Raw genomic sequence first — 27,441 nt, 5'->3', positions numbered from 1 at the left:
TCCTGTGCCTTTGTTTTTCTCAGATCTTCTTTTCTGTCTCCTCCAGCTCAGTCTTTTGTGTTTGAGCACAGCAGAAATCAGAATCCAACCCTTGGGAATGAAAGCTGATTGACCCTAAACAGCTGGAACCAGAAGAGCCACAAGAGACAGAGGGCCCCTAGGAGTGGGCTGGGGCCCAAAACGCTCCCTTATATTCTACGCTCCTGGAATTCAGGTTTATTTTGTGAGGCAGCCAGGGCCCCATGCCCATCTACCATGTGATGAAACTGAGACTTGCATATATACAGTGACTTGTCCTGAGGTTCCATGGTCAGTATAAAAAAGCAGACTAGGTCTGTTCAGGGCACTGGCACTTCAAACAAGAATGAGTCCCAAGGAAAACCAGCCCCATCTGATTTAGACTGATTAAAAGGGCTTGGGAGCCTGGGGGCTTCAGTAAGGGTCCAGCAATCCTGAAACTAAGGAGGCTGTTTCCTCAAGGGGAGTCCCCACTCCCATGGCAGATCTCTAAAAGTCTAGATGATGAACCAGAATATTAAAAAACAAAACAAAACAAAACAAAAACTAACAATCGTCTCTAGACTTTTCCCATCTTACTTTATTTCACTGTTTTCTATAAAACTCCTCTGGAATTTCACAATTTAACAAAAAAAGTTTAAAATCCAGGACACAAACAATCCTGTAACTTATTACAAACATGATTCTCCTCATTTCTTTGATCCAGGAGTCTGTCTCCAGCCAGAAGAACATATTAATTAGTTCAGTGCCAGAGATGTTCTGTTAAAAACCCTCCTGTGATAGAAGGTATTTAATACCTTTGCTTTCGGCATTTTTTTTTTTTTTTTGTTCAAAGACACAGCAGAATACAAGGAATTAACACTCAGTTTGAGGCTTACGTACTTACATACTGTTTGTAAGGAGTGCAAAGGCAAGTCCCTCTCTCCTACTCCAGTCTTGCAGAGTCCTCCCCTGCAGAGGCGGGCCCCACAGCAGGCCGAGTGTATGTGTGAGGGGGTGCTCCTGAAACCCTTACAGGCTTCTAAAGAAGCCCAAGTGTACAGGGAGACCCCCACAGCCTGCCACATGGAAGGGACACCTGACAAACCTTAACAAGTATAGGGACTTTTTTTCCCTTAGGGAGTAGGGGTGGGGTAAAGGAAAAGAATTTAGGATATTATCCAGCAGAGTGAGTGAGAACAATCCAGCAGGCAAATTACAAAGGGACCGAGGACTGGGTCCCTGCCCTCATCTCCCTCACTCCTTGTGTCCAGGTCTTCTGGAGGGAAGCCAACCTTCAAACTAACCAGTGCTTAAGAAATCTACTCCACATTCAGGGAATAAACATAGGCTGGGGTTAATGGCCCTCGAACCCCCAAAGCGCCCTTAAAAAAAAATCCTGATGCCACAGATATTAAAGACTGTGGCAAGCTGTAAGGTGACCATTGGCAATTCAGCTGTTGGCTACCCACGCTCTCTGCCTGCATATTTTAAGACAGCTGGTTTTGTCGATGTTTTTGTGGGGGAAGGAGAGGCTGAGTTTCAAGGCAATGCCAATCTGAGGAATGCTGGAAAATCTATCTCTCAGACCTGTCTGCCCTGAGTGTGGAGTACAGGAGATGTGGTCTGTACTTTCTAGTACTCCCAAGATATGGCTGTCACCCCAAGTCAGGACAGAGGGAGGGCAGGAAAGGAGAAGCTTCTCTTTTGAGGTCTGAGGTACAGAATAGGTCCTTGAGGGGTAATCCGATTGCAAAAAGCACCCATTGGAATTTTCCTTGAGGGCCTCAAATGATGGGACTTTCCAACAGAAAGCTGCCATCTGGAAGTGCTAGAGGCTACCAAGGAAGGAGAGACTTAGAGTGCTACCCCCAGAGCCAAGAAGACTTGTTTAGGGGAATCCCATCCCCAGTCCAACTGGGGGACAGGGAGGCCCTGGCTGCGAGTGGATGGGATGAGGTCCATGGGGTCTGAGGGATGCTGCAGGAAGGCCCCCTGCCCCATGGCTCCCAGCAGAAACACAGACCCAAGTGCCAAGCCCCAGGTGCCTGGGAGAAGGCCGCAGAATTTGTTCTACAGCAAAAGGAAAGAGGTGGGCATGCTTTCAGGAGAGCTGGGCTGGGACTAATGCTGAGTCGGTAGAGATCTCTTGTTCTTATGGGGCTTCTATCTAAGCTGGTGCCAGAGCCAGGGGAAGAACTGACCTGGCCATATCTTGACGATAAAACAAACGAGGAAGAGTAGGGGAGGGAAGGTGGCACACAACGGGCCCCTAGTGAACAGGAAGAGGATCCAGGTGGCCCCACGCTAACATGCTCATTATCTATCACCACAGAAAAAACAGCTGCGCCAGAGCTGGCAGACAAATGGGAGGAAGCCAGGATGGGGGAGAAGAGAGTCCGGCTGTTACCTGGAGCAGCGGGGAAAGCGACGAGGAGCACCCCAACCTTCCTGGGGCGCCGTCTGTTCCAATCTTGCTTTTCTCCCACCTTATTTGGCAAAAGCTCCATTTTCAAAGTTCAAAGAGTACTAAGCAAAGGAAGAGCTGAATCCAGGAGACAGCTTTAAGCGCGCTGTATTCCGGCTACGGAATAGTCGGTGCTCAGAGACCGCTGCTAGTTTCACTAGACAGCCATGCGCTCGGTGTCAGAATGCTCCCTCCTCTTAGCTAGAAACCGCTGCTCCTTAGTGTTCACTGGGGAGGAGCCAGAAGGCCTTCAACTTGGCCAGAGCAGGGCGGCGTCCACACCCCAATGTTCCCTTGTTCTGGTTTCCTTGGGCACAGTCAAAAAACTGGTAGGGAAAGGGCTTGGAGGAGCGAGGCAGTGGTGATGGGAACATCCTGGACGACAAGGCCCATTCTGGCCAAAGGAGTCTCACCCTGACTGACTTCTGGATATGGCAACGAAACCAACCCTCCCCACATAATCCCCCAAATCCTTTGTTTTTAGAGTCAAACTTTACTAACTGCCTTCCTCCTCCCATGTGCCATTGAGATTCACAACAAGAACCAGGTACATACACCCTAAAATCAGAAGCCTGACTCGGCGCTCATACATACATACATACATATATAGAATATATAGAGAATATATACAGCATACAGAGGCTTGGAATCCTAGGACAGTTAAAGCAGACTGGTAGGAGGGAGGCTCTGAGGTTGGCCACCCTGCTCATGGCTGAGACACAAGGCATCCCTGCCATAGAGCCAGACTGATGCCTTCCCAAGACCCGGGGTAGGGTGGAATTGAGGGGGTGGGAGGGAGAACTTTACTTGTACCAAACTGTTTGGGGAGGGATAACAAGGCAGGACCAAAGGGTGGGGGAAGGGGATTAGGATTTCTATTCCACAGGAGCCGACCCAGACGGCTCAGGAAGCCCCAACTGTCAAACCATTGCCCCCAACAAACCCCCCTCCCCAGAGCTGGGAAAAGGCAGCTGCTGCTTGGGGGGGTTGGTCGTGAGGTCAGGTGAAGAAACCGTTTGCTGTAGCGCCAGTTAAGTTCTTCCTGTCTCAAAAGAGAGACCTGATGTGTTTCTTGACATAAAAGCAGTTTTCAAAGTAAAACCGAATACGATGACTCTCTGTGGGGGAGGGATGTTCGGCTCCTCTTGCTTTGCTCAGACCTGTGCCCAGGACTCTCCCCGTAGCCAAGGGGAAAGGCCTGTTGAGCTGTGCATTCAGAGAGCATGGCTGTTTGCTAAGGCAGTGCTGCGGGTGAATTGAGAGAGTAAGGTCTACTTGTGGGGACTGGTTTCCTGGTACTGGGAGACTGGCCTGACGGTTTCCCAAGGCGCCTGCCATCTGGACCCAGTGTCATGTGGCCCCGGCCTCGAGGTAACTCTGCAGCTTGCGGACGGTGGTCTCATCCAGAGAGAAAAGGTCAAAGTCAAAGGTGGTGTTGGTGACATTAAAGTGTCCGGTCTCCTCGATGAGGTTGACAATCTAAAAGATAGGAGAGGGGGAGCTCATTTAGGGAACACTAGGTAGAGGGAGGCCAAGGCCAAAAAAGGATACCCATTCTCCAGAGGCATCCCCAGGAGGGAGGTGTGGGGCAGCGAGAGAATGGGCAGCCATTCTTAATGCTAAAAGCCCTTGGAGTTAGAGGAGAAGACACCCTGGTCACGGAACCCCAGGATGATGGTCTGGTCCTCAAGTCCAAACATGGAAGTTAAGAATATAATGCAGTCAAGGGCAACCAAGTATAAGGCCATCTCTGGGTCCCAGGCTTTTGTGAAGAAATCCTTATTGGTAAGGGCGTCCCCACACTAAATTCCAGGGCTTCAGGGGCCTCTGGAGAGGTTTAGATCCTGTCATCTGCTCCCTAACACACAAAACCTACCCTCTGCATGTGTATCAGAGGGGGTAACATGTGGTACACAGAGTTACACTTCAGGGATCATTAGAGGTGCCTCACATCTACAGGGCAGAGGAGGACCCAAGTCAGCTCCTCATGTGCCATCCCAGGATCCAATCATCACGCCCAGGAACACCGTCTACCTGTTCTTGATAGCTAGACTCTGGTTCTGTAGGTGAAGTCTCACTACACCTAAGGAATCTGAACCAAAGAGACCATAGAGAAAGTAATGATTGATACCTGCTGCAGCACATTGCGTTCACGGAGGGCCATGAGCCGCCGGTGAAGCTCCACCAACTCATCCGTGTAGGCCTGCAGTGGGAAACATGGGTGAACTTAAGTCTTTACTCAGGCTATTTCCCCTTCTGCCCTGCAACTGATCACCTGAGAAGCGATGAAACTAAAGGGAAATCCAAAGGCAAAAAGCAAGGGAGTTCCTGACTCACACTTAGGATTTGTCAGAGAAGAGTAGCTGCTCACTAACTTAGTTCAAATGAAATCATTTAAAAGCCCAGGAAAGGCAGCTTCAGATTATAGATCCTCAAAGGTTCCATTTAACTATGTCTTCCCTTCTGGAAACCTGTTGTGGGCCAGGAATCTGTGAAAGACCAAATGGGTCAGCTCCACTGATGACTCTTGCCAATGAAAAAAAGTGAGGCGGATAAAAGATCCTGTCCCTAACACTGTCATCTGGGACAGACATTTAAGATCCAGGGAAGTGGAAGGAAAACTGTGACAAGGAATCCTTCAACCCCCCCCCTTGCAGTCTTCAGATAGATGTCCCAGGCTCTCTGGCCCTTTTCATGACATTTTCCATATGACCCAGTCCCAATCCCAGTTCACCTTGTCATATGTCCCCTTCTTTAGAATTTTTTCTGGTTTACTGCAGGATTCTGGACTCTTCCTTCCAGATGCCTAAAGGATTTAAAAAAAAAAAGAAAAGAAAAGAAAATTTCAGCTTTGTTAAGTTTCAGGTAATATATCCAAAAGCTGGAGAATGTCTTAGTATGAGATAGTATGGGAACACAGTTATATTAAGGCATTATTAATATTTTTTTTTGGGGGGGGGAGCAGAAGGGGGAGTGAAGTGAATTGTCCAGGATCACACAGCTGGCAAGCCTCTGAGGCTGGATTTGAACTCAGGTCCTTCTGACTCCAGGCCACTATTAATGCTATTGCACTAAGAATGACACATTTGAAAACTACAAAAGAATGCTGGGATCTGTGGCAGAATGAATCCAGCAGCACTAGGATGTTAACAAAGCTAGATAAAAATGTCAGTCCATTCCTTTAGTTTCCTTTTTCATGTCTATCTCCAATTCAATTGAATCTCCTCAGTTACTAAAGTGATTTTTATTTTTTTTTTAAAGCAAAGGTCTGATGATGTTACTCTGTATTCTTCCAGCTCACATATCCCCCAGCTCCCTCTTGAAACTCTTGGATCAAGTATAGGTATCCCCAAAGTCTAAGTGCAACTTTAAGCTTCAATCTTATTCAGTAATAGTATAAACTTCTTTGGCATTTAGAACTCTACAATCTATCCCCACTATTGCCTCTTGTTCTGGACTCTGGCCAGCCAGACTGGACCCTATGTTGCACCTCTGGGTCTTGGCACTGGCTATTGCCAGGAATGGGATCTTTGTCCTGCTCGTCCCTCTCCCTCTGAGAACCCTTGACTGCTGTCTACTCTTAGCTCAGATCAGCTTTGGCAAGAAGCCTTTTGCTTCTGAAGTTCCTGTAACTATTCTGGAGGTACATATTTATGCCCATGTTCATTTCTCTCATTAGAATGTACATTACTTCACGGCAGAGTCCTGCCTCTCAAGGCACTGTTTATGCCAGTGTAGCCTAAGAGGGTATTGACTTTTCTGAACTCTTTGCTCCTAGGAAGCAAATGGAGTTTGAAATCCACTAAAATCTCCCAACCTTTTTCTATGAACTATGGACTAATCAATGTCTCCCTAATTCTGGTCTTGGATTCACATTCCTTAGGAAAAATTTTTGGTATTGAGGCTGATTAAACTGTGACTAAATGCCTTGCTAAGGAGAACCCTGAAATTTTGTTGTACAGGGGCTCTGCAAAGCTGGGACACCATAAGAATAAATCCACACTGATCACAAGCTCATCTAGGTCTTAAGACTTAAATGTCTGGAAACATCTAAGTAAGCCCATCTATCATAGGTCTTTTTTCCTGAAGAAAATGCTATTGGGAATGGATGTAAAGGGCAGGGCTGAAAAGAGGAATGGTTTAGCACATATGTGCCTCCTTGCTCTCAAATACCTTGCTGTTGGCCGGAGGCATTTTCTGAGCAGGAGGGGGCTCTCGACTGGGCAGGCAAGAGTCTGCACTGTTGTCACTGTCACTGTCACTGAAACTCAACCTGAAAATGAGAGAGGAGAGTGTGTATAGGTAAGCAATCTACTTGTATGTTCTTGTACCTTGGCAGAACCTCAGTGTATTTTACATGATAGTGATCCTATGCCAAGAGGTAGGGTTGTGCTGAGACCACTCCACATTCAGAGGCCTCTATGACCAATTGCTGGCTCAGTACTTCTAGGGAGACTTCTTCAAATCCAGTTGGATTTGGTCTGAGAATTACTGAACCAAGAAAATTAAATTCTTCCCAATTCCCAGGGCCCACAATGATTTTATAAGCTGGCAGCTCACAGAGTCTACATTATGACAACTGGGGCTCCAGCTTCACCTCATGGGCTGAAAGAAACTGTGTCCTTAAGCTATTTTTTCTAAGTGGAACACCCTTGCCTTTTCTCTTTACCTGATGAATTCTTACCATTCTTTTAAAGCTGAATAAAACACAACTTCCATCGTGATCCTTCCTGATATCAGCTTCCTGGAAGCTGATAAATCCTACTCCTCAGAAGTCTGTTTGTTCTCAGACCTGTCTAATGCAATAAGTATGCAATACTGTATATTACCTTATCCTTTATTCCTACTAGGTCATGAAATTAGGGACTTCTTAGTTAACTTTTGTCTCTCCCTAGTATCTATTGCAGAATTCTGTGACAGGAGGTACTTCATACATATTAATTCTTGTAAGGGAAAGAGGGCAGGTCCAAAAGGGATTTGCAAACCAGAGTGCTTTTGCATGAAGGTCACATATGTGAACTACCCCAAAAGCCAATATTAGACTGAAGTGGATGTTATCTCTCAAGTGAGTAAACAGCCAAGCAAACTAGAGGTACAGTATGGAACCTGGATGTTAATGGCTCACGGTAAAGATATAGGCAGCCTGCTATAGTTCTTGACCAATCTGAACAGTATTCAAAAATAACAACTTCAGAGAGGGCTCAGTTGCCTATCCTTAGAACAGAAGTATTAGACTTGAGAAACTAGCAATTTTCTCCCTGACTGCTTAGGATCACAAGGCTGGGGGGAATACTGCAGAAGATTTAGATATTTAACAGATGAGGAGACCAAGGCCCAAAGAAGGGGCATAGTAAATAGCAGAGCCCAAGATTAAAAAACTCAAGTCCTTTAATCCCTTAATCCAAGGCTTTTCCTTTGTTCATCAAGCTATCTTCTTCAAGGGCAGAGTGTAAAGATCAGGGAGAAAGCACCTAGAAATGTTTTGTACTTTGAAATTTAAGAAAGTTTATCTTTTGAATCATGAGGGCCTCAATGACCAAACCCTCATATCATATAAAACCTACTCCAAAGCTAGATCTTTCTTTATCTTGGCTCTGGTCTCGATGAAGGGAGTTGGATGTACATCCCACTTCTGATTAAAAGAACCAAAAGATTCTAGACCATGCACTGCAACTGATTCCAAGTGAAGATTCCTTTCAGCTCTTAACATTCTATGCTATATATTTTCTAGCTTTTATATTTTGTCTCCATTTTCCTTCCAACTCTAACATTTTATGTTCTAAGGTTCTTCTTAGTTTTAGCATTTTATCTTTTAAGGTCCTCCCAGATAGAGTATCACCTGCCATAATTCAAGGCTAAAGGGAAAGATTCTCCACTGTTGCCTGCAGGCTGATTCTAACTCTAGAGCATGGATAGGAAAAGGATGCTCTTAGAAGTCATCTATCACCTGGAATCTCTGCCTGGATTCGTTTTGACAGCAGCATCCTCACCAGAAGAGGAATCATCTTCATCTGATTCCTCCGATTGCAGGTCTTCCACCATAGAACGCAGAGGGCCTAAGTTTTCAGGGGGAGATGGGAAAAGACAACAATAAATTAAAAAAAACAAAAACAAAAACAAAAACAAAATCTCTACCACAGTCAAAAGAATCTCTGACATTGCAATAGATATTCAACAGACCATAAAAATCCCACTCCCAAATTATTTTATTGTGATAAAGATAGCGCTGCATCATATTAGATCAGAAGAGACCAAATGGACTCACATTCTTTTTTTTTTTTTTTAAACTGAATGACAGTTTGATTTTAAAAAAAGAGAACATATTTGGTCCCTCATTTTGGGAGTGGGGTCTCCTCAACTCCAGTTCCATTCAAGAATCCCTTTCCTACCTTTCTGACTATAAATTGAAATTTCTGGGTCAAGTCAGAGCCTAGACCCATGATGACACATTGGCTCCACAGTTTGGAAGAATAATAAGAAAGCATAACTGGAGCATTCAGAGCAGGGACACCACCCAATGTGTGCCAAGAGGTTGAGAGAAATGGCAAGCCTTACACTCCCCTCCCTGCTTCTTCTTCCTCCCAACCCCTCTCCCAGCAAAGACAATACTAGAGGGGACAGATAAGCAATGCATCTCAGAGCCTATCCTGCAATGCTCTCGCTCTGGGGCAGCTTCCTCACTCTGATGAAAATTGGTATAGGACTTTTGACTTAGGTCTCTATTTACTTCACTCAGTGATCCCATCCCCTCCCAGTCAAGCATCAAATCTTCAGAAAGGCTAAAAGCTCCCCACTCCCTACAAACTGCACCTGGCTTATATTCTTGTTTCCATAGCAACAGAGGGACATGAAACACCGCCCCCACACACTTGAGTCACATGGTACTGTTTCAGTCTATCAAAGACAGTTGGATTAGATGGTCTCTAAGGTTCCCTCCATCTGGAAAATTCTACAATTTGATGTCTCTCTCTAACCCCTGATACAAAAATCTGTCAGATTCCTAATCTAATAAGTAATTATTAGAATAATCAGCATAATAAAAAAGCAGTTTAAGTAATAGAATTGAAAATAGAACCTTGAAATCTAGGGAAGAGAAATCCCTAGTCAAACCTATTAGAAAGAGGAGCTTGTCTAATTAGGTCTGACTTATAGCATGCCTAGAGGTTCAGTCAAGAGGCTGACCAGATAAATGGATTAACTCCCAGCTTTAAAACTTTAAGATGAATGGACTTCTAAATGCCTGATGATGTAAGGGAGCCTAGCAATCAAGAAGTGGGGGCATGTCAGAAAGACAGCATTCCATGTGCGGATCCTAAGCTACAAGCTCTGCATTACACACTTGTTCATCTTGAGACAATATTCTAGGCAACTTGTCACTTTTTGAACAAACTCTTTATTTAAAGCTTTGACTTTGACATGGTTTATTATTATTATTAAGGGTTATTAGACCTCCACATGGGAGGTCTGCTAAAATAATTTTTAAATAATATTTATTTTTCCCCTATTGAATAAAAAAACCAACTTTTAGTATTTTTTTTTAAGTTTTGAGTTCCAAATTCTATCCTTCTTTCCCTCTTTCCCCTTCCTTGAAATAATAAGCAATGTGATATAGCTTAAAAATATGTGATAATGTAAAACATATTTCCATATTAGTCATTTTGTGAAGAAAATAGAGTATTGTTTCCAACTGGCAAATTTGAAAAAACTCCATTTTCTTGTATTATGAATTTAATGAGCTTTGAGGGAAGGCAGAATCATCAGAAAATAAATGATAACTTTACATGTAAGCATTATTATGCAAATGTCTTAAAGAGAAGTAAACATTTTCTCCAAATCACCAAACCATTTAAAGTAAAATCTAGATTATTTCAATATTGAATTACTGGTGTATGCTGACAAGAGCTTTTTTGCAAGAGGGCAAATGGCTAGATCATATGCTTAGGCTAAACACTGACAAGCCCAAAGACAAGAGTTTGGTCCCAGTGGCTCAATGGGAGGGGCACATGGCAAAGCTGACCTTGGATAACAAAAGAACTAATAATGGAGCTGACAAAAAACAGGATTCCAGCTCACATCTGGCAACTGGCCCAGGCATAACCAGAGCATCAATTCAATAAGCCTCCATGTGTTAGTGCTCCTATAGCCCAAACTGGAGAAATACCTATCCTCCACTTTGGGTGATTCCACCTTACTGTTTTTAGCAAAAGCATAAAATACAAAATTATCATGTATTTTAAGTCATTTGCTTTATCTCCAGTCATTTCTAGACTAGTGCTTTGGGAGCTGCCATCTTGCACAATTCAGTTTACAAAGTTCAATGTGGACACAAGTAAAATAAATCTGCTGGCAGGTTAGTCACTGGGGCTTGGCCTTCCTTCTTGAAACTTTGCCTACTACCTATCATTGGTACATTAAAAACAACCCCCCCACCCAAAAAAAAAAAAAAAAAACCTTATGGCTTTGGTGGTGTATTTCCTTAGTTGGTTATTTTTTGCCTTTGAACACTGAATCATTCGTTGTATTTGCCTGAGGACTTTTAGTTCATTCAAAGAGCTATTTTAAAACATACAAAGTGAATGACAGCTGACCCACTTGAGCAATGTGTAAGGCTGTACCTCCCACATGTAATGCTCTAGTAATTAATTTTGTAAGGTCACTTCCTGCCCAATCTTTGTTTGAGTATCAAAACACAACTCTCTTGTACTTTTCCAACTGGCCCTCTGCTGTGACCAAATTGGGAGGAGAGGGTTTCCCCATGCTCTAGGCCCAAGAAGTAAACTCTGGATTTCAAGAACTCTTAAAAAGCAATCATAATCACATCTACTAATATTCCTTTCTTGTAACAGACCTTGACTGTGGTTCTGAGATGGCTCAAAATCCGAATCTGAACTGGAATCCGAACTGGAGCTGGAGTTGGAAGGACTGGACTGGACAGACTTCACCCCCCATAAAAAGGAAAAAAAAAGGAAAAAGAATCTTAATCTTTCAATTCACAGCAGATCAGGGAAACAATTGGAATATATCTAATAGTACAGATACTTGGGCAAAACTGCGTCACGTTTTATGTAGCAGACCTAGTCTCCTCAAGGTTAAGAAAAGTTAGAGACCTATGCTCCCCAGAAAGGATGGCAACTGGCATTCCCATCCCACTCTTTTGAAAGCAAGCAACCAAAAGTGCTCTGACATCATTGTCCTTGGCTAAGAAATCTCTGTCCTATGGACTTAGGAGCAGTGCAAACTGTTTGATCCTGGGCAAGTCATTTCCCTATTTTGGGTCCTATTTCACCAAATTAAAAAATCTTTTATGAAGTTTCTGTGTGTATACGCATAGCATCATGATACTAGGAAACAAGGTTAAAATAAGACGATTGATATTTATATGATCCTGGAGTCACTTCTCTGAGCCTCAGTCCTCATCTGTAAAATAGAGACAATAACTGCACTCACATCATGAAATAGTTGTGAGAATCAAATGAAATAAAATAAATGGAATGCTTTGGGAATCTTAAAATGATACGTAAATGTGAATTTTTATTAAAACACAGTTCTGCTACTCAAAAAGCTTATAGAAATACCACTTACACAAAGTGTAACATGATCTAGAAAAATGTGATAAGAGAATGGAGGGAAGATGGAGACTGCTTTTAGTTTTTTAGCTGGCTCAGAGCTCGAATCAAGGAATGATACACAGGATCATAGATTTAGAGCTAGAAGGGATCTCAGGACCTAAATAGCCCAATCCTCTTCATCTAGAGATGAAGAAAGAGAATACAACAAATTTGGGAGTTGAACCTATCCCTGGAGCACCAAACCAGTGCTTTTTCCAGGGAAGCATGGCAACTGAGCTGGCAGGATTTGAAAGATTTCAACAGGAAGAGGTAATGGCAGTGAGACCTTTTGCAGAGGTAAGGAAAAACATATGCAAAGATCCATAGGTTGGTAAGAACACAATGGGAAGTGGTGACAGCGAGTGACTGATTTGGTTGGTACGTGGAATATGCAAAAAGGAGCAGGTGGCTTCTATAAGCCTGGCCACTTTCTTCTGCCATCTGTGACAAGGGCTTTAGCAATGGATGCCAAATCTACTGACACGGACAAATACTTGACAACCCAACTGAGGCCCACATGTCCAACAACTACCATTGATCGAGGCCTGAGGCTCTAGGCTCTGACTAGTACAGAAGTTGGGGCGGCCTCTCCCTCCCTAACACCCACAATGTTCATGACCTTCCCTGACCTATAAGGGACAGACACTGGAACCCATTTCAGTCACTATCTGATAAAGGCATTACTTTCTATGTCAGTGAAAACAGCATTTTATCCCAGACAAGAAGACCATTATTACAAGTTGACCACCAGATGTCAGTAAGTATCTCTCAGAATGGTTTTCAGAGTTCTCTTCCTCAGAGAAAATTCTGAGCCCTCAAGCAAGAGGAATATAAGCAATGTAAGGAAAGGTCCCCATCCCCTTAGTGAACTGAAAAGCAGGATGATCTTCAGGGATAAAGGAGCTCCTTCAATTCAGTATCTCCATTTGCAGTGAGGGTCCATGTTTAAGGAGGACTCCAAACAGAGGTATCTATCACAAGATAGCAGAATAAAACCTGAATAATGAATCTAGTGTTGATGTAGCAGCTATTTTGAAATCTTGAGCACAAAGGCCCGGGAGAAGGATCTGCTTAGCACCTATTCTTTGTGGATACTCAAAGATTATTGACAGTGGTTGAATGGTAACATTTACTAGTTCTTTCATTACCTAAAAAGTAGCTCATTTGGGGCCCATAACCAGAATTCATCAAAGGATGATAGTTGGACTCTGTCTTATAATGGAATCAACTCCCTATTAATTTTATCCAGCACATTTCCGTACAAAGATCTTTCTTGTTGGCAAAGAAAACAAAAGCAAAATAAGCTCTATATTCTTTCCATCATTCCATTCGTCCTTTGAAGCAGTGTTAACCCTTCTTTGATTCCCATTTCCTAATGCAGTTAGAAAAAAATGCCCTGACAATCATTGACTTTAGCTTTCCTGGACAGTCTTTACTCATTCTGAACTTCCATATTTCTGATACTGTTTTTAAAGAATTATGATACCTGTCAGACTGGCTAAGATGACAGGAAAAGATAATGATGAATGTTGGAGGGGATGTGGGAAAACTGGGACACTAATACATTGTTGGTAGACCTGTAAATGAATCCAACCATTCTAGAGAACAGTTTGGAACTATGCTCAAAAAGCTATCAAAATGTGCATACCCACTGCATATCCAGCAGTGTTTCTACTGGGCTTATACCCCAAAGTGATGTGAAAGGAGGGAAAGGGATCCATATGTGCAAAAATGTTTGTGGCAGCCTTTTTTGTAGTGGCTAGAAACTGGAAATTGAGTGGACCTATCAATTGGAGAATGGCTGAATGAATTATGGTATATGAATGTTATGGAATACTATTGCTCTATAAGAAATGACCAGTAGGATAATTTCAGAGAGGTTTGGAGAGACTTACATGAACTGATGCTGAGTGAAACAAGCAGAACCAGGAGATCATTATACACAGCAACAACAAAATTATACTACCATCAATTCTGATAGATGTGGCTCTCTTCAATATTGAAATGATTCAAACCAGTTCCATTTGTGCAGTGATGAAGAGAGTCATCTACACCCAGAGAGAGAACCATGGGAACAGAGTATGGAGCACAACACAGCATTCTTATTCTCTTTATTGTCATTTGCTTGCATTTTGTTTTCTTTCTCAGTTTTTCTTTTTCTTTCTTCTTGATCTGATTTTTCTTGTGCAACAAGATAACTATAAATATGTATACATAAATTGGATCTAACATATATTACAACATATTTAACATGTATTGGACTACCTGCCAGCTAGGGGAAGGAGGGGAAAATGTGGAACAAAAGGTTATGCAAGGTCAATGTTGGAAAAATTACCCATGCATACATATGCTTTGTAAATAAAAAGCTTTAACAATAATAATAATAATAATAAAAAGAACTACATCACTTTTTTATTGCCACACTATTTCTACTCTTGTCAGTCCCTGCACCCATTTTCTGCACATCTTTAAAATTTTAAATGACTGACTTGGACACATATGGGTCTTGATCCTATAACACCAAATCTAGTGACCTGGATAGGCCCATATCTACATTTTCAAGGACAGCAGCCTAAAATTCAGTAAAGCAGAATGTGTCCTGAAAGATTCTGACAAGCAGGTCCTGATACTTGGTGGATCATAAGGCCTTTTAGAATTTGGCAAACTAACTGCCCATCACCCTAAAAATCTTGAAAACCAGAAAGGCAGCTTAATAGCACTGTAGGTTCTTCTCTTGACAGTCAAGTATAATCATTCCTGCTAAGAATATCTTTTCTCTACAGATCACAAAGGATTATTAAATGAATCTCAGAGTTGCAAAAAAAATTTCATAGACTTCTAGTTTAGTTCTGACTTGAACAGGAATCTTTTCTATAAATGTAGTGGTCATCCATCTAGTCCCCACTTGAAGATCTCTAGTGATGAAGAGTTTACACCTAATAGTACCTTGGTGGCACAACAGATAGAACTGGATCTGAAGTCAGGAAAATCTAAGTTCAAATATGGCTTCAGATACTTACTATATTCAGATAACTTACAAGTCCTTTGATGGCTGTCTGCCTCAGTTTCTTCAAGTGTAAAATAGGGATAATAGTTGCACCTGCCTCTCAGATTTGTTGTGAGGATGAAGGGAGATATTTATGAAACATCTGCAAACCTTAAGGCACTCTATAAATACTAGCTACTTATTATTAACAAGGTAACTCATTCTGCTTTTGAAAAACCTCATTAGCAAAGCAAGATCTTTCTTTCCTTTTTTTTTTTTTTTTTTTTTAAATAATTTTTTATCGACAGAACCCATGCCAGGGTAATTTTTTACATTATCCCTTGCACTCAATTCCGATTTTCCCCCTCCCTCCCCCAGATGGCAAGCAACTTTCTTTCTTTTTTTTTTTTTTTTTTTTTTTTTTTTTTTGTGAGGGGGAAGGAGAAGGAAAGAAGAGGGGAAAAGAAAGCTGAAATCTGCCTCGGTGCAACTTTCCTAAGTCATTAAAGTAAGTGCAATTCATTAGTTTGGTCTTCACTCAACAAGCATTTATTGTCTGCAAAACTGCAGGTCCTGTGTTGAGTGCTATGGATAAAAAGACAAGAATGAGACAGTGCTTGCCTTCAAAAAGCTTACATGAAGGAAATAACATGTACAGTCAAAGAAAACACAAAATGTATAGGAATAGCAGATTAAACTAAGTAACACTCAGAGCTGTCCTCTTGTGGAAGAGACTGCTTCAGAAGTCCCTATATGGGTATTAGCAGAGGTTGTCTGACCTCTCTCCTGATCATGGAAGCTGCATGGCCTGGTAGTGAGCAACAGGTATCCTCTCGGGTCCCTTCCACTTCAAAAGCTCTAGGCAAAACTGCAGTGACTTGAATCAGCATTTTGGCATCTCCCATTTGGCTTTCATTTTTGCTTTTTCGAGCATGTACAAGAACCCCAAAAGCCCAGTGACAAAAACAAAATTACCAGGGAGGGGAGAGTCTTAGAGTGTCCAGATGTCACTCAACTCATAGCAGAAGGGTCAGACTTTTCCAAATACTAATGTATGGGACTATAGTATAAGAATCACAAGAGTTGTCCACTGACAGATGGTGGCCTGCATAGTTTCCAGCTCTACTTCTTGCCTGACATGATGCAGCAGCCTTTAAATGATCTCCCATCTGGAGAAATCACAACTCTAGTAAGTACACAAGGATAAAAAACCAGTTAGTATCTCTCTGATTCATCTTAATTTTCAATGGTCCAACCACATAGGATACATAGGATGAACAGTGATGTAAAATCATTTGAAAAGTAGTATTTCAGCATGATCTCACATGTTACCTCCTTTCTCTGAGCCTTTGCTGTTTTATCTGGCTAAAGAGAAAGTGTTAACTGCATTTTTGTGCAAGTACTGGGTACTAGTTGCTATAAGGAAAACATTTTACAAATCTAAAAATGCTACAGATGTTACCACTACTACTGTAATTGTTACTTCTTCAAAGTGCCAGGATTTTGTTGGTGTGGGCAATCCTTTCTTAGAAACACTGTATCATAGCCTCAAAAGCCAAATTAATCTAACTCCGCAATTTTAAAAATGAAGACCCTGAAGCTCAGAGATATTACGTGATACGTCCAGGATCATACAGCTAGTGTCATGGGTAGCATTTGAACCTGACATTCTATCCACTATACTGCGTGACCATCCATAGCTTAGTAGAGATATTGATGAGTCTTCAAAAAAATGCCACAGGGGTCCATTACACAAAAAAAGATTAAGAAGTTAGAAGTTTTCCATTCCACTTCTTCCAAACAATGTCTATATAAAACAATGATACTTTTCAATTTGGAATTTCAAAAGGAAAAGGAAATCTCCAAATGAGGTCCTTGAATTCCCAAATAGCATCATTGGTAAGAAAACAGCAACTGAAGTTTGGCTGGCAATTGAATATAATCCAGCCAATTCTGCCCCGGAACCCACCAAATCTACATTGCAAAAAGGAATGAAAATGGGCTTGAGTTCAGATATGCAAACATCAGGAGCCATTCAAGAAGCAATTTTACAACTCTCCATTTCCCCATTGCTCAGAGGAAATCCATCATTGACCTTGGCAAAGCCTGGGATGGTTCCCATGGGGGCTCTAAGTCAGACTGCACATTTGGCCCTCTTCAATTCAGCTTGCCAGTATGACCTCTGTAAGTTGCACCCCTGAAAGCGTAGGCAATCATCCCAGGGTCCCACCATACATCTTCATTACCACGGCCAAAAGTATCAACTTGGCATCCAATTGTGGTACAGTTAAAGGTGAATATGCAATATAAAATTGTATGGCTATTTTCGTTCCCCTTATATCAGATCTTATTAACACATCCTAATGTGTACTACTAATCCCTTCAAAACAGTTTTCCTGGGATGCTTAGTCTGACAAAAATGCCAACTGCTAAACGTCTAGCAGGTCCCTCTCAGAAAGGGAAATTTTGTACCTATGAGTAATGCTTTCAAAATGGCTTCTATGGTAGCAAACCCTTTGCCCTTTAAATTTGAATCTGATTCTTGAAATGTTCAAAAGTCACAAGGAACCAAGGAAAAGTGATGGCAGGTGATGATGCACTCACTCACTCCCATTCATTCATTAAGTGGCTACAGCATGTAAAGAGATTATAGGAAAATGAAAAGGGCAGAATTAAGCCTCTGGAGTCCTGAAGTCTGGTTTTGGCTCTGCCGCTCATTTATCAATGTGCACTTGGACAAGTCACTTCTCCTCAAAGCCTCAATTTCCTCACATCTTCTTCACTTGGAGTTTGTGAAAATCCACTGGGACAATATAGGTTAAAAGCCTTTGGACCCTACAGAGGACTATAATGAAAGGTTTTTCAGTATTACCAAGGTAGACAGTACTGTTTGGTCATAAAAAATTAGGTATTAGTACAATATAAAAAATTGCAAGTGATTGAAAGGAGACCCTGATTGGTGTTAAGGAGGATGCAAAATACTACCAATATAACTACTTGCAAGAAAGAGTAGTGCAGGGAATGTATGAACACATACTCTGATCATACAAAATCTGATGTATAGTTAGGAAAAGGATGTAAGTCTTGTAGCAAGAGTAAAAATGTAGCAGCACTATATATTGGACTAGTACCTAGTAAATGTGAAAGAGATACAGAAAGGAGGATTTCATAATGTTGGGAAGATCTTTACAAAGGATTCATGGGGAAATACAGGAATTACAGAGAGAGTTGCAAGGGCTCTCCAAGGTCTAGAACAACTCTCTTATTTTATAGATAAGGAAACTGAGGCTGAGAAAGGGGAAGTGATTGATTTGTCCAAAGTTATACAAAGTGTCTCAATATCTGAGCCAGGACTTTTATCCTGATGCCCAATTCAATAAGTGTGCACTTTCCCACAAAGGAAGACAAACACATCTCACATGATGAGTGTGCATGGCTTGTAGTTAAGACTATGGGAGAAAGCAAAGACACTGAAGAGAGCATAGATTGACTGACTCTCCAAGCAGGGCCTGGCTGGCCTTCCAGCTCAAAGGTGGTAACTCCCAGGGAGGTTCAGTGATGGGCCCTCAGTGCACCTGGCCCTTGGCAGTTACTTATCTTTTTATGTGTACGTCCTGTCTCCCCAACCAGGCTGGGAGAGCCCCTGCCCTAGAGGGCAGGCACGTCTTCGTCCTCTTTGAAAGCCCCAGTGCCTGGCCCAGTCTGAGTAAAGGCGGTCTTGTTTTAATAGGCACATGCCAGCCAAAGTGTCAGCTCTGAAGGCTGTATGAGTTCTGATGTTTGTTAAGCCATTAGTCACATGACTTTATAGTCCCACCTCATCCAAGATGTATCCAACTATAAGAGTGATGGAGACAAGTATTTTAGATCAACCATCAAGTTCACAAAACATCCGAGAAAATCTTGGTTTCCTCCCCTCATTAGAAAAGAAATAGTTCTTAGAGATCATTTAGTCCAGGGGTTGGCAAACTATGGCCCACTTCCTGTTTTTGTACTGTTCCCAAGGAATGCCTTTGGTACTTCAAATAAAGTTTTACTGTATTTAAAAAATGTCAAGACCACTCTTAACAAAGAAGCCCTGATCTAGTCCAGATCCTTTCATTTCCCAGAGGAGGAAACTTAAGTCTACAGAAGCCCATAGGCCCATGAGAACTAAGACTTGAACCTAGGTTTTCTGGACTCCAAATTCAGTGCTTTTTCTACTACATTTGAATCTTAGGAATGGCAAACACCAATGTGCAAGCTTCTATTTTTTTAGAAAGAGAATTAGAAAAAAGTTTCCAAGGAGAGACAGCAGTACAGTGAAAAGAACACTGAATTTGGGAAAAAAAGGGTCTGGTTTTCAATCATGGCTCTGCTTCTTACTTGTATGAGCTTAATCATGTCCATTCTCTCTGTATTTCCTCATCTGTGAAATGAGAAGTTTGGGCTTAGTAGATTCCTTTAAGTGTTAAATGTTATGGCAGACCAACCCCATATAAAGGTTAGAAAAAAGCATAATAAGCAGCTAGTAACTCAGGGAAATTTTTAGATTATAATACATTTAACAAATTTACTTATTTCCTATTCCCCCAAATCACTGAGGGCATGATTACTTAATCTAGATTATGAGATGATTTCACCTCCCTATCTCCCATTTAATTAACATTAAAAGCACCTGAACACCCACAAAACATTCAGGAAATTAGAAGGGATTTGCCCCTCTGCCCAAACTGAAGGGTTTACTTCCCCTCATTCTCAGTGAGAACACTATCTCCCTTGGGCCTGCTTTACACATGGCCCTTGCTGTTAAAGCCCTTCTTTCCTGGCAAAGTACTCAGGAGATGACTGACTAAAGAAAGGAAAGAAACCACCCTCACCTCGGACTTGAAGGAAGCTTCATCTTCAGAATTAGACTCTTCCAGATCCACAGGTTTTTTGATCTCCTTGGGCTCACTCTCTGATTTTACCTTCTCAGCTTTGGCATTCATCTTCTCCTTAGTCTGCTTCTTGTCTGAATACGAGGAAGACGAGGTCCGGGGAGAGGTTGCCAAGATGTTCTTTGTGCCTTTGGAGCTGCTTTTTTTTTGTTTTTTGGCGCTGGGCTTTGGTGAGTCCACATTGGCAGGCCGCTTGCTGGAAGGCTTAGGCTCAGGCTGGGGCCCACCTTTTGGAGACATATTTTCCAATTTGGTCTCCTTTACTGCCAGTTTTGGTTCCTTGAAAGCTGCTTTTGGAGGTACCTTCTCCTCCTTAGGCAATTTATTCTCAGGGGGTTTCCGGGAGCTGTCCTTCGGTGGCTTAGTCTGCTCACGATCCAGGTCTTTGGAGGAGCCTTTGCTCTCAGAGTCTTTCCTTGGCTTCTCTCGATGTTCCTTGGTCACTTTATGGGGTTTGGAGGCCTTATTGCTTTCCTTATTTGCATCCTGAAATACAGGAGGAGAAGCAAAGTCAAATGAAGTCCCCTGGAAAGAAACTGCCTAGGAAGAAGAGTATCTTTTACTTTTACTACCCTGCCTCCCTTCTCATTTCCAAGAAAAGTAAACCCTGTCCAGTTCAGAATTGAACACTTCCCCCAAAAGTGCAAAAGTCAGCCAGCAAATTAAATTATAATGAAGTTTTAACAGACTTCCATGGAAGAAGACTTCCATATATGCGGCAATGACATTTCCTGATGATTAAAATTATGCTAATGTTATGTCGGATATTGTAAAGGTCCATTTAATAAAGCCACATACACACCACCATCCCCACCCTTGCTCAAAAACTTGCAGTAGCTTCCCACTGTCTAGAGGAAAAAGCTGAAACCTCTTAACTCAGTGTTGGTGGCCCTCTATGATTTGACTTCAACCTACCTTTCCAGCTTTCTCCCTCACAGCTCCTCCTTACAGGCTGACTGCTTCTGCCAAGCCTGGTTTAGTCACTGGCTCCATGCTACACCATGCACATTTGATCTTAGCTCACTTAGGCTGTATGGCCCACCAGAAATGATCTTCCCTTGATTCCTGCCTTTATTCCCCCTTCTTCCCCTCCCTCCCCCACCTTCCATCCCTGATCCAGGTCCTGCTCTTATCTCAAATCATCTCAAGCAATTTTCCCCACCAGTCTTCAGGAGATTTTTCTCTTTTACTTCACTATCCATTGAATCAACCAATCCTTAAGAAATACCTCAGTATAGACAAATGTTTAATTGATGCTGATACTGAGGTGAAGGATATAAAGAAATCTTAGTCCTTGACCCACAGATGTTTTGCTAACTTGGCTCTCACTTCATTCTCCCTCTGGTACTGTTATTTTTCATTTATGTGCATTGTCCTTGCTCTTCAGTCAGGCTGCCAGCCTCTAAAGGGCTTAGATCTCTCTGTTGCTTTAGCAACCAGCACAGTTTCTGTACACAGCAGGTATTTAATATAGGTTTGAGTTAAGACGAATTGATAACAATGACAATTCCTTATTAGCTCTGAAAGTTACAGCTAATCAATTACATCAATGATCAACTCTTCTTATTCTCATGAAAGCATGTCTGTACTAGATGACAAATAAAGACAGCCAAGACTAGAATCTCCTCCGATTAACTTGGGCAGGAAGGCTGGAAATATTGGGAAAAATCATTATAACTTTTATGCTGAGCCCAAGCTAAGTAAAGGAGATACTTCAATGAAGGTGTCATCCACCAGTTCCTGGGGTTGGGGGAGAATGCTCTGATAAAGAAAAGAAAAAGAAAAGCAGGAAGGTTCATCTGAGTAATAAAGCAGTATGACCTCTACATTCACTTAGGGGCCTAGTCAATCTGATCATCTTTGCAGTCAATCTAAGGCTAAGGGAAATTACCCTAAGGAAGAACAGAGTAGAAGGAGCAATCTATTTCTCTCTTGAAGGACTTACATTTAAACACCCCAAAATTCCCACATTAGATCTAAACAACTTAATAGACATTCATGGCCAATACTTGGGCTTCCAAGTGAAACTAGTGGGAAAGGAAGCACCACATAAAAAGTACTGTATTCCAAGTCAAGAAACTCAAGTTCAAAATCTGGCTCTAAGACTATGAGCAAATAGGCAATTTAATTAATTTTGTACTTGTTCTGTAAAATGGGACTATTACAAACTAAATATGCATTTTTATTACCAATAACAATAATCTATATCAAAAACTAGGGTTTTTTTCCCTATTCCCCCAACATTCTCTCCCCCCTCCCCCACCAATCCACAGACTTTAAGCTAATAAGGGTACTTCCACATACGTCAAGGAACCAATGGAAAGGACTACTAATACTTTCTGACTCTGGATTGACTGATACCAATCCCATGAAAACAGCCCCAATTCGGTAGGGAAGAGAAAGACCAGCATGCAACAGGATAAATAGTACCTCCATCCTTGGCTCAATCTATATATACTTCATTTCCCCGTAATCTTCTGTTGTGCTAATCTCCCAAAACAACCCTGTACACGTTAACAACTCTTACGTCACTCAATACAATCCACTGGAATCCGATCAACGAGAGTCTTCACTTGAGAATTCTGAAGACTCATCCATTAACAGCTTGGGCTGCAGTCACCAGGTGGAATTCTTGGCCACAAAGAGGTCAACGAAGAGAGGTCCTGTTGTTGGTTTACCAGGATGGTTACCAGGCCAATGGCCAGGAACCATTTGTAACCAGACTAGTGTCTACTTTATACCTTCCATAATGAAAAGAAACAATGGACTATAGAAATAAAGTGCTCTCTACCATTGTTTTAATAAATACTATCAATATAGCTTCTTTCAACATGATAGAAGCATGGTTTTTTTGAGCAGAAAGGAGCCTTAGAGGTCATCCAGTACAATCCTTTATTTTTAAGGAGAAAACCAAGGCCCAGTGAATCATGAAGGTCCAGGATTTGCTGGTGGTGACACAGGGTAACTTTGCTTACTAAATAGATTAGCCTAAGATAATTATGATAGAATCCCAGAGTCCTCAGAGGATTCAAGTTTACCTTTCAGTCTATCCAACTGAAGAAGGGACTATGCTGAATTCCTATCTGATATGCAGCCTTCTCAAAGTTTGCCTGGGATGGATCTTGAGGGATACAGAAATCATCTAGTTAACTAGGGATTTTAATCACTGGGTTTTTTCTTCCCCTGCCTACTTAAAAAGATAGAGAGAATAGAGCAATTATATTCCTGTAGCTGTCCAAGGGAATGGAAATAGGAAAGGAAAGAGAAGAAGAGCTACAAAAAAGCATACTCTAAGCTTTCTCCTCACCCATTGTCTCCTACTTGGCCCCATTTGTAGGAAAAGAGTAAGCACTCCAAGAAATCAGAAGAAATTAAGGTTTTTCTCTTGTATAAAGCTTATGGGGTCATAAAGACAGTCTAAAAAGAGTGTTCAAAGGAATAAAGTTTCTGACAAGATGGAGAGATGGCACTTCTTGGGCCAATCTACTTCTAAGATGGTATAATCAGGGATTGACTTAAAATGTCATTACTGAGGAAAACCAAGTCAAGAGGGAAAGTTTTTAGAGGCAAGTACAGAGTATGCATGCTTCAGTTCTCAATTTTCTTTCTGCTGATTGAGAAACCTAAATGGACTTGTACCAAGTAGGCAACTGATAATTCACTTGGCTCAAGAAGGCTGCAATTGGAAGCTCATGTACCTCAAGACCTTTTTCTTTAAGGGCAAGGGATTCTGGAAGGAGATCTATCATGTAACATGATACTTGGTCACTCTCTTGAACTATGCAGCTTTGGCTAAATGATAACCACAGATCCAACTGCCTAGTTGGGCTACTTCTTTCTGGGTTCAGAACCAGACTCTTCTCAACAAGTTCTGGGTGACTTTAGAATGATCAATTAGCCACTGCATGTTATAGGAATGTGGGGGTAGACTTTAGTCAGAAAACATAAAAATGACATATTAAAAAATCTTCAAATGACAAGACCTTTGGTGAAAGAAGAATTCTTTCAACAGTTAGACCATGAGGTCAAAGATGAACCACTAGAGTCAACAGTAGAGAAAATTCCAAATATGTACATCCATTCTGTCCACTGATGTTTTGATAAGAGTTTCATATATTCTCCAGATTGGAAATGACTTCAGCTAGTTATATAAATTCCCCTCTACAATGAAATGTTTATTTCAGAACCATTTGACTGGCATCTCAAGGGGGAAAAACAAGTAAGACACCTAAGAAGTTCCCACTGACTCAGATAAGTGTAGCCCTTTTGTACAAATAGCCTATTCTGTAGAGTAAGGTACCACAATCTCATTTATGTTGGCTTTTTTATTTTTCTTACTAAAAAGGTCAATGACATAAGAAAGCTAGAAAGAAGAAGATAAATTGGCTTACTAGCTGTTGTTACAAGGAGAAAAATAGCTACTTCAAAGACTGAATGTACCTAAGCCACTAGGGATAGTTTAAAAATGAGGGGAAAATGAGGGCACCAGATGGTGGATGACAAACGATCATTAAGAAGTTTGTATTTATATAGTAACAGCTAGTGGCATTTCAAAGGGCTGATTCTGTAACCTTGCCTCATATACTTATTCAGACAGAGATGATTCATAAAGATAGAAGGTAATCTGAGTGGAACTGGAAGAAGACATGGGTCTCTATAAACTATACTTTCTATAACCCTACGGGTAAGGAATTAAGGTGGATGTATTGTACTCTACTCTCTATCCATCCAATCCCAACAGTCTTTTGTGATAAGTTTTCAGTCAGTACTGAAAAAGCAATGCTGCAGAAGCATCCTTAATACCACATGTGATGACTCATGGGTTTGGCATTAAAGCATTGGTCTAACAACTGTGTGTAAATAGTTCAGGAGATTTGAGAAGACCTGCAGAGAAACTCCAGAAGGAAAAAGAAACTCTGTTCACTGAAGATGATCAAAGATGCCAGCCCATGGTCCATCATGCAAGAAACAAGCAGCGCCACTAATTTTAAGCTGAGCACAGTAAAAGAAGCATTTACTACTCTGTCCAGTCATTTTCCCAAATATAGGAAAGCCTGTTACTCTGGGTAGAGGAACTACTCAAAGATAAGTACATCCCAAGCCAGGGAGAGAGCAAAGAGGGAAGATGCCAAGGGGAGGGCATTCCAGAAACTCAGAATCAGACTACACCTGAGGGAATTGCACTTATACAGGAACCCTCCAGCAGCTGGGCCACAACGCTCCCAAATGACTGTGTCTCCAGCCTCACTAACCTTGGAGCCATGGGATGGTTTGGTCTTCTTGGGATCTGAGAAGGCAGAGAGTGGTATTGTGGGCAACATGGGGTAGTCAGGACTGGGCCTGGATACCGTTTCTGCTCCTTCTGGCATTACCATCACCTAGTAATAAAGAAGAGACAGATATTATCAATGAGCAAGGAGAAGAGTGGAAACCCAAATGGGAGGAGATAGATGCTGTATCAGCCACAGCTAAAAGCACCTGGAAGTCTCCTTCATAGGCAAGGGAAAGGGTGGTTTATGGTCCTACTTTCTTCTAACAAGTCAGACATTTGTTAATGCCATTAACTTAATTCTCAGCACTCAAAATGAAGGGTGATGAGGTGTACTATTACATGCCGGTCCTACCAGGAAAGACAGAAGGATTGCTGTGACCAGGGAGCAGCCAATATGAGATACACTGAAGTACCATGTGCAGCACATTTTGATACAGATGTTCCTAGAAGAGTGCTATGGATACTTTGAAGAATTAGGGCTTCTTTTTTGCTCAAATTTGGCTTTTCCTCTGTTTTTGCACAATTTTGGGAACACAATGAGAAGCTGGATAATCTTAGTAATAAGCGGTCTTATAATGTCTTCTGCTAAACGTGAACAGATGAATAATAATCTATGAAGTCCCACATATCCCTAATCTAATGTAGTAGGCAAGATTTTTCAGGTAGATGGTGATGATTAAGAAACAAAGAAATTGTTAAGTGACTTGTCCAAGAACATTTAGCAAGCCTAAGAAAGAATCAGGAGAGGAATCAAGATGCTGAGATTTAAGAAGGACACTTCAGCTCTTCTCTTTGCAAATGCAATTCCTCAATACAACTTGGTACAGAAGAGCTCTTCAATGATCTTTTGTTGAAAAAGTACAGGAAATTAAAGGATCCAGAACAACCACAACAGTGTGAGCTCCCAGGGAATCCATACCACAAACCTTTCCCCAACAGAAAGAAAGTTTGCCAAGCCAGCTATTATGAGCAAAGAAAGCCGAACAGGGAAGGAACTAGCTACCTGAATGCTAAAAGATAACATTTGTTGCTCATTCCAGAATCTGGGTCACAGAAAGATGTGCAATAAAAAGACAGGAATAAGCCTTTTCAGAACTTGATTCAGTCAAAGAAGCATTAATTACATAGTCTACCACTTTTAATTCCATAGTGAACAAAATTAATAAATTTAGCATAAGCTAAACTGAAGCAGAAATTATGAGGGCACCTGCCCAGAGGAATGTTTGAAAAGAGGGCTCATGTGGCCTCTTACACTAACCACTTTGAAACTGTAAAGCATGAGGCCAAAGTGAGTTATCAGGACATATCTTACTGTGAAATTCATGACAGTATCATTAAGAAGATGGTTCAAAGAAATTGATCCATGTGCTTCCCACCAGAATGACTACATTAGCTGAAAATAAAACAGGAATAAGATCCCCCATACATGTAGGCTCCCAGAAAAGAGAAATGGTAAACAAGTACAGGGAAAAGATGCAAGGGAAAAACTGAATCCCTAGTTAAATCTGTGGCCTCTGCTTTATCCACAGATTTCCTTGAGGTTCCCAGACTCCTTTGGATTGCACTGTCCATCACAAGTCTTTTCCTTCCACTTAAAAGCCAAACTTGATTCTCGCTCTTCAAATTGACTACCTTATACCCTATATTCTGATACCTTCCTAAGGTAAAATACTTTTTGTTTTTTTTTTTATTTTTCTTAACAAAGTTAAATCCTTAAAAAAAAAAGAAAAAAGAAAAAAAGGAAAAAAAGAAAATCAATTGAGTGTAATGAACAAACCCCACAGCTTGAAGACATCATTAATCATGTATTTCAAACTCCATTAACTTAATAGAGGCACAGAGCTGGTGATATCTCCACCAGAATGGTGAATATTCTGTCTAAATCTATTTTGGATCAAGTCTCACACCAGCAAAGCTAATAACCAAGCCTAGGGCATATGTGCAAGCAAGCCAATTATTATCTTACTATTTAGCTTCATTTTTTTTTTTTTTTGGTAGAGACTTGAGGGGAAAGCAACTAGTCTGTTCTATTTTCATAGGTTCTTGAGAAGTGAACACATAAGAAGATGCTAAAGGCAAAGCTATCCAACAAATAAAAAATGAGTCTTCCTCATAGATTTCAACAGGATATGTGCCAAAAAGAAGTAAGGTACTGTTCTAGGTGTGAAGACTCATTCTTCCCAATCCAGAAG

General features: G+C 41.4%; 1 protein-coding gene across 3 annotated transcripts in view; it reads right to left on the bottom strand.

The window, feature by feature from the left end:
• Positions 1-578: 578 nt before the first annotated feature.
• MLLT1 (MLLT1 super elongation complex subunit) overlaps positions 579-27,441 on the bottom strand; it is an 88,096-nt gene continuing 61,233 nt past the window's right edge. For 2 of the 3 annotated variants that reach the window (XM_051971772.1, XM_051971773.1), the window contains exons 5-12: positions 25,230-25,355; positions 19,918-20,463; positions 11,313-11,400; positions 8,412-8,520; positions 6,638-6,737; positions 5,199-5,270; positions 4,596-4,667; positions 579-3,943 (exon numbers count right to left, since the gene is read on the bottom strand). In XM_051971772.1, the coding sequence (XP_051827732.1) occupies positions 3,815-3,943; positions 4,596-4,667; positions 5,199-5,270; positions 6,638-6,737; positions 8,412-8,520; positions 11,313-11,400; positions 19,918-20,463; positions 25,230-25,355 (1,242 nt within the window). In that variant the 3' untranslated portion in view covers positions 579-3,814. The remainder of the gene's footprint in view (positions 3,944-4,595; positions 4,668-5,198; positions 5,271-6,637; positions 6,738-8,411; positions 8,521-11,312; positions 11,401-19,917; positions 20,464-25,229; positions 25,356-27,441) is intronic. The other variant, XM_051971774.1, reaches the window with a different exon arrangement.

The sequence above is a fragment of the Antechinus flavipes genome, chromosome 1 (assembly GCF_016432865.1).
Source record: "Antechinus flavipes isolate AdamAnt ecotype Samford, QLD, Australia chromosome 1, AdamAnt_v2, whole genome shotgun sequence".
In the NCBI taxonomy this organism is placed as follows: domain Eukaryota; kingdom Metazoa; phylum Chordata; class Mammalia; order Dasyuromorphia; family Dasyuridae; genus Antechinus; species Antechinus flavipes.
The sequence above is the reverse complement of the archived record's forward strand: the minus strand, read 5'-3'. Positions and strand labels throughout refer to the sequence as shown.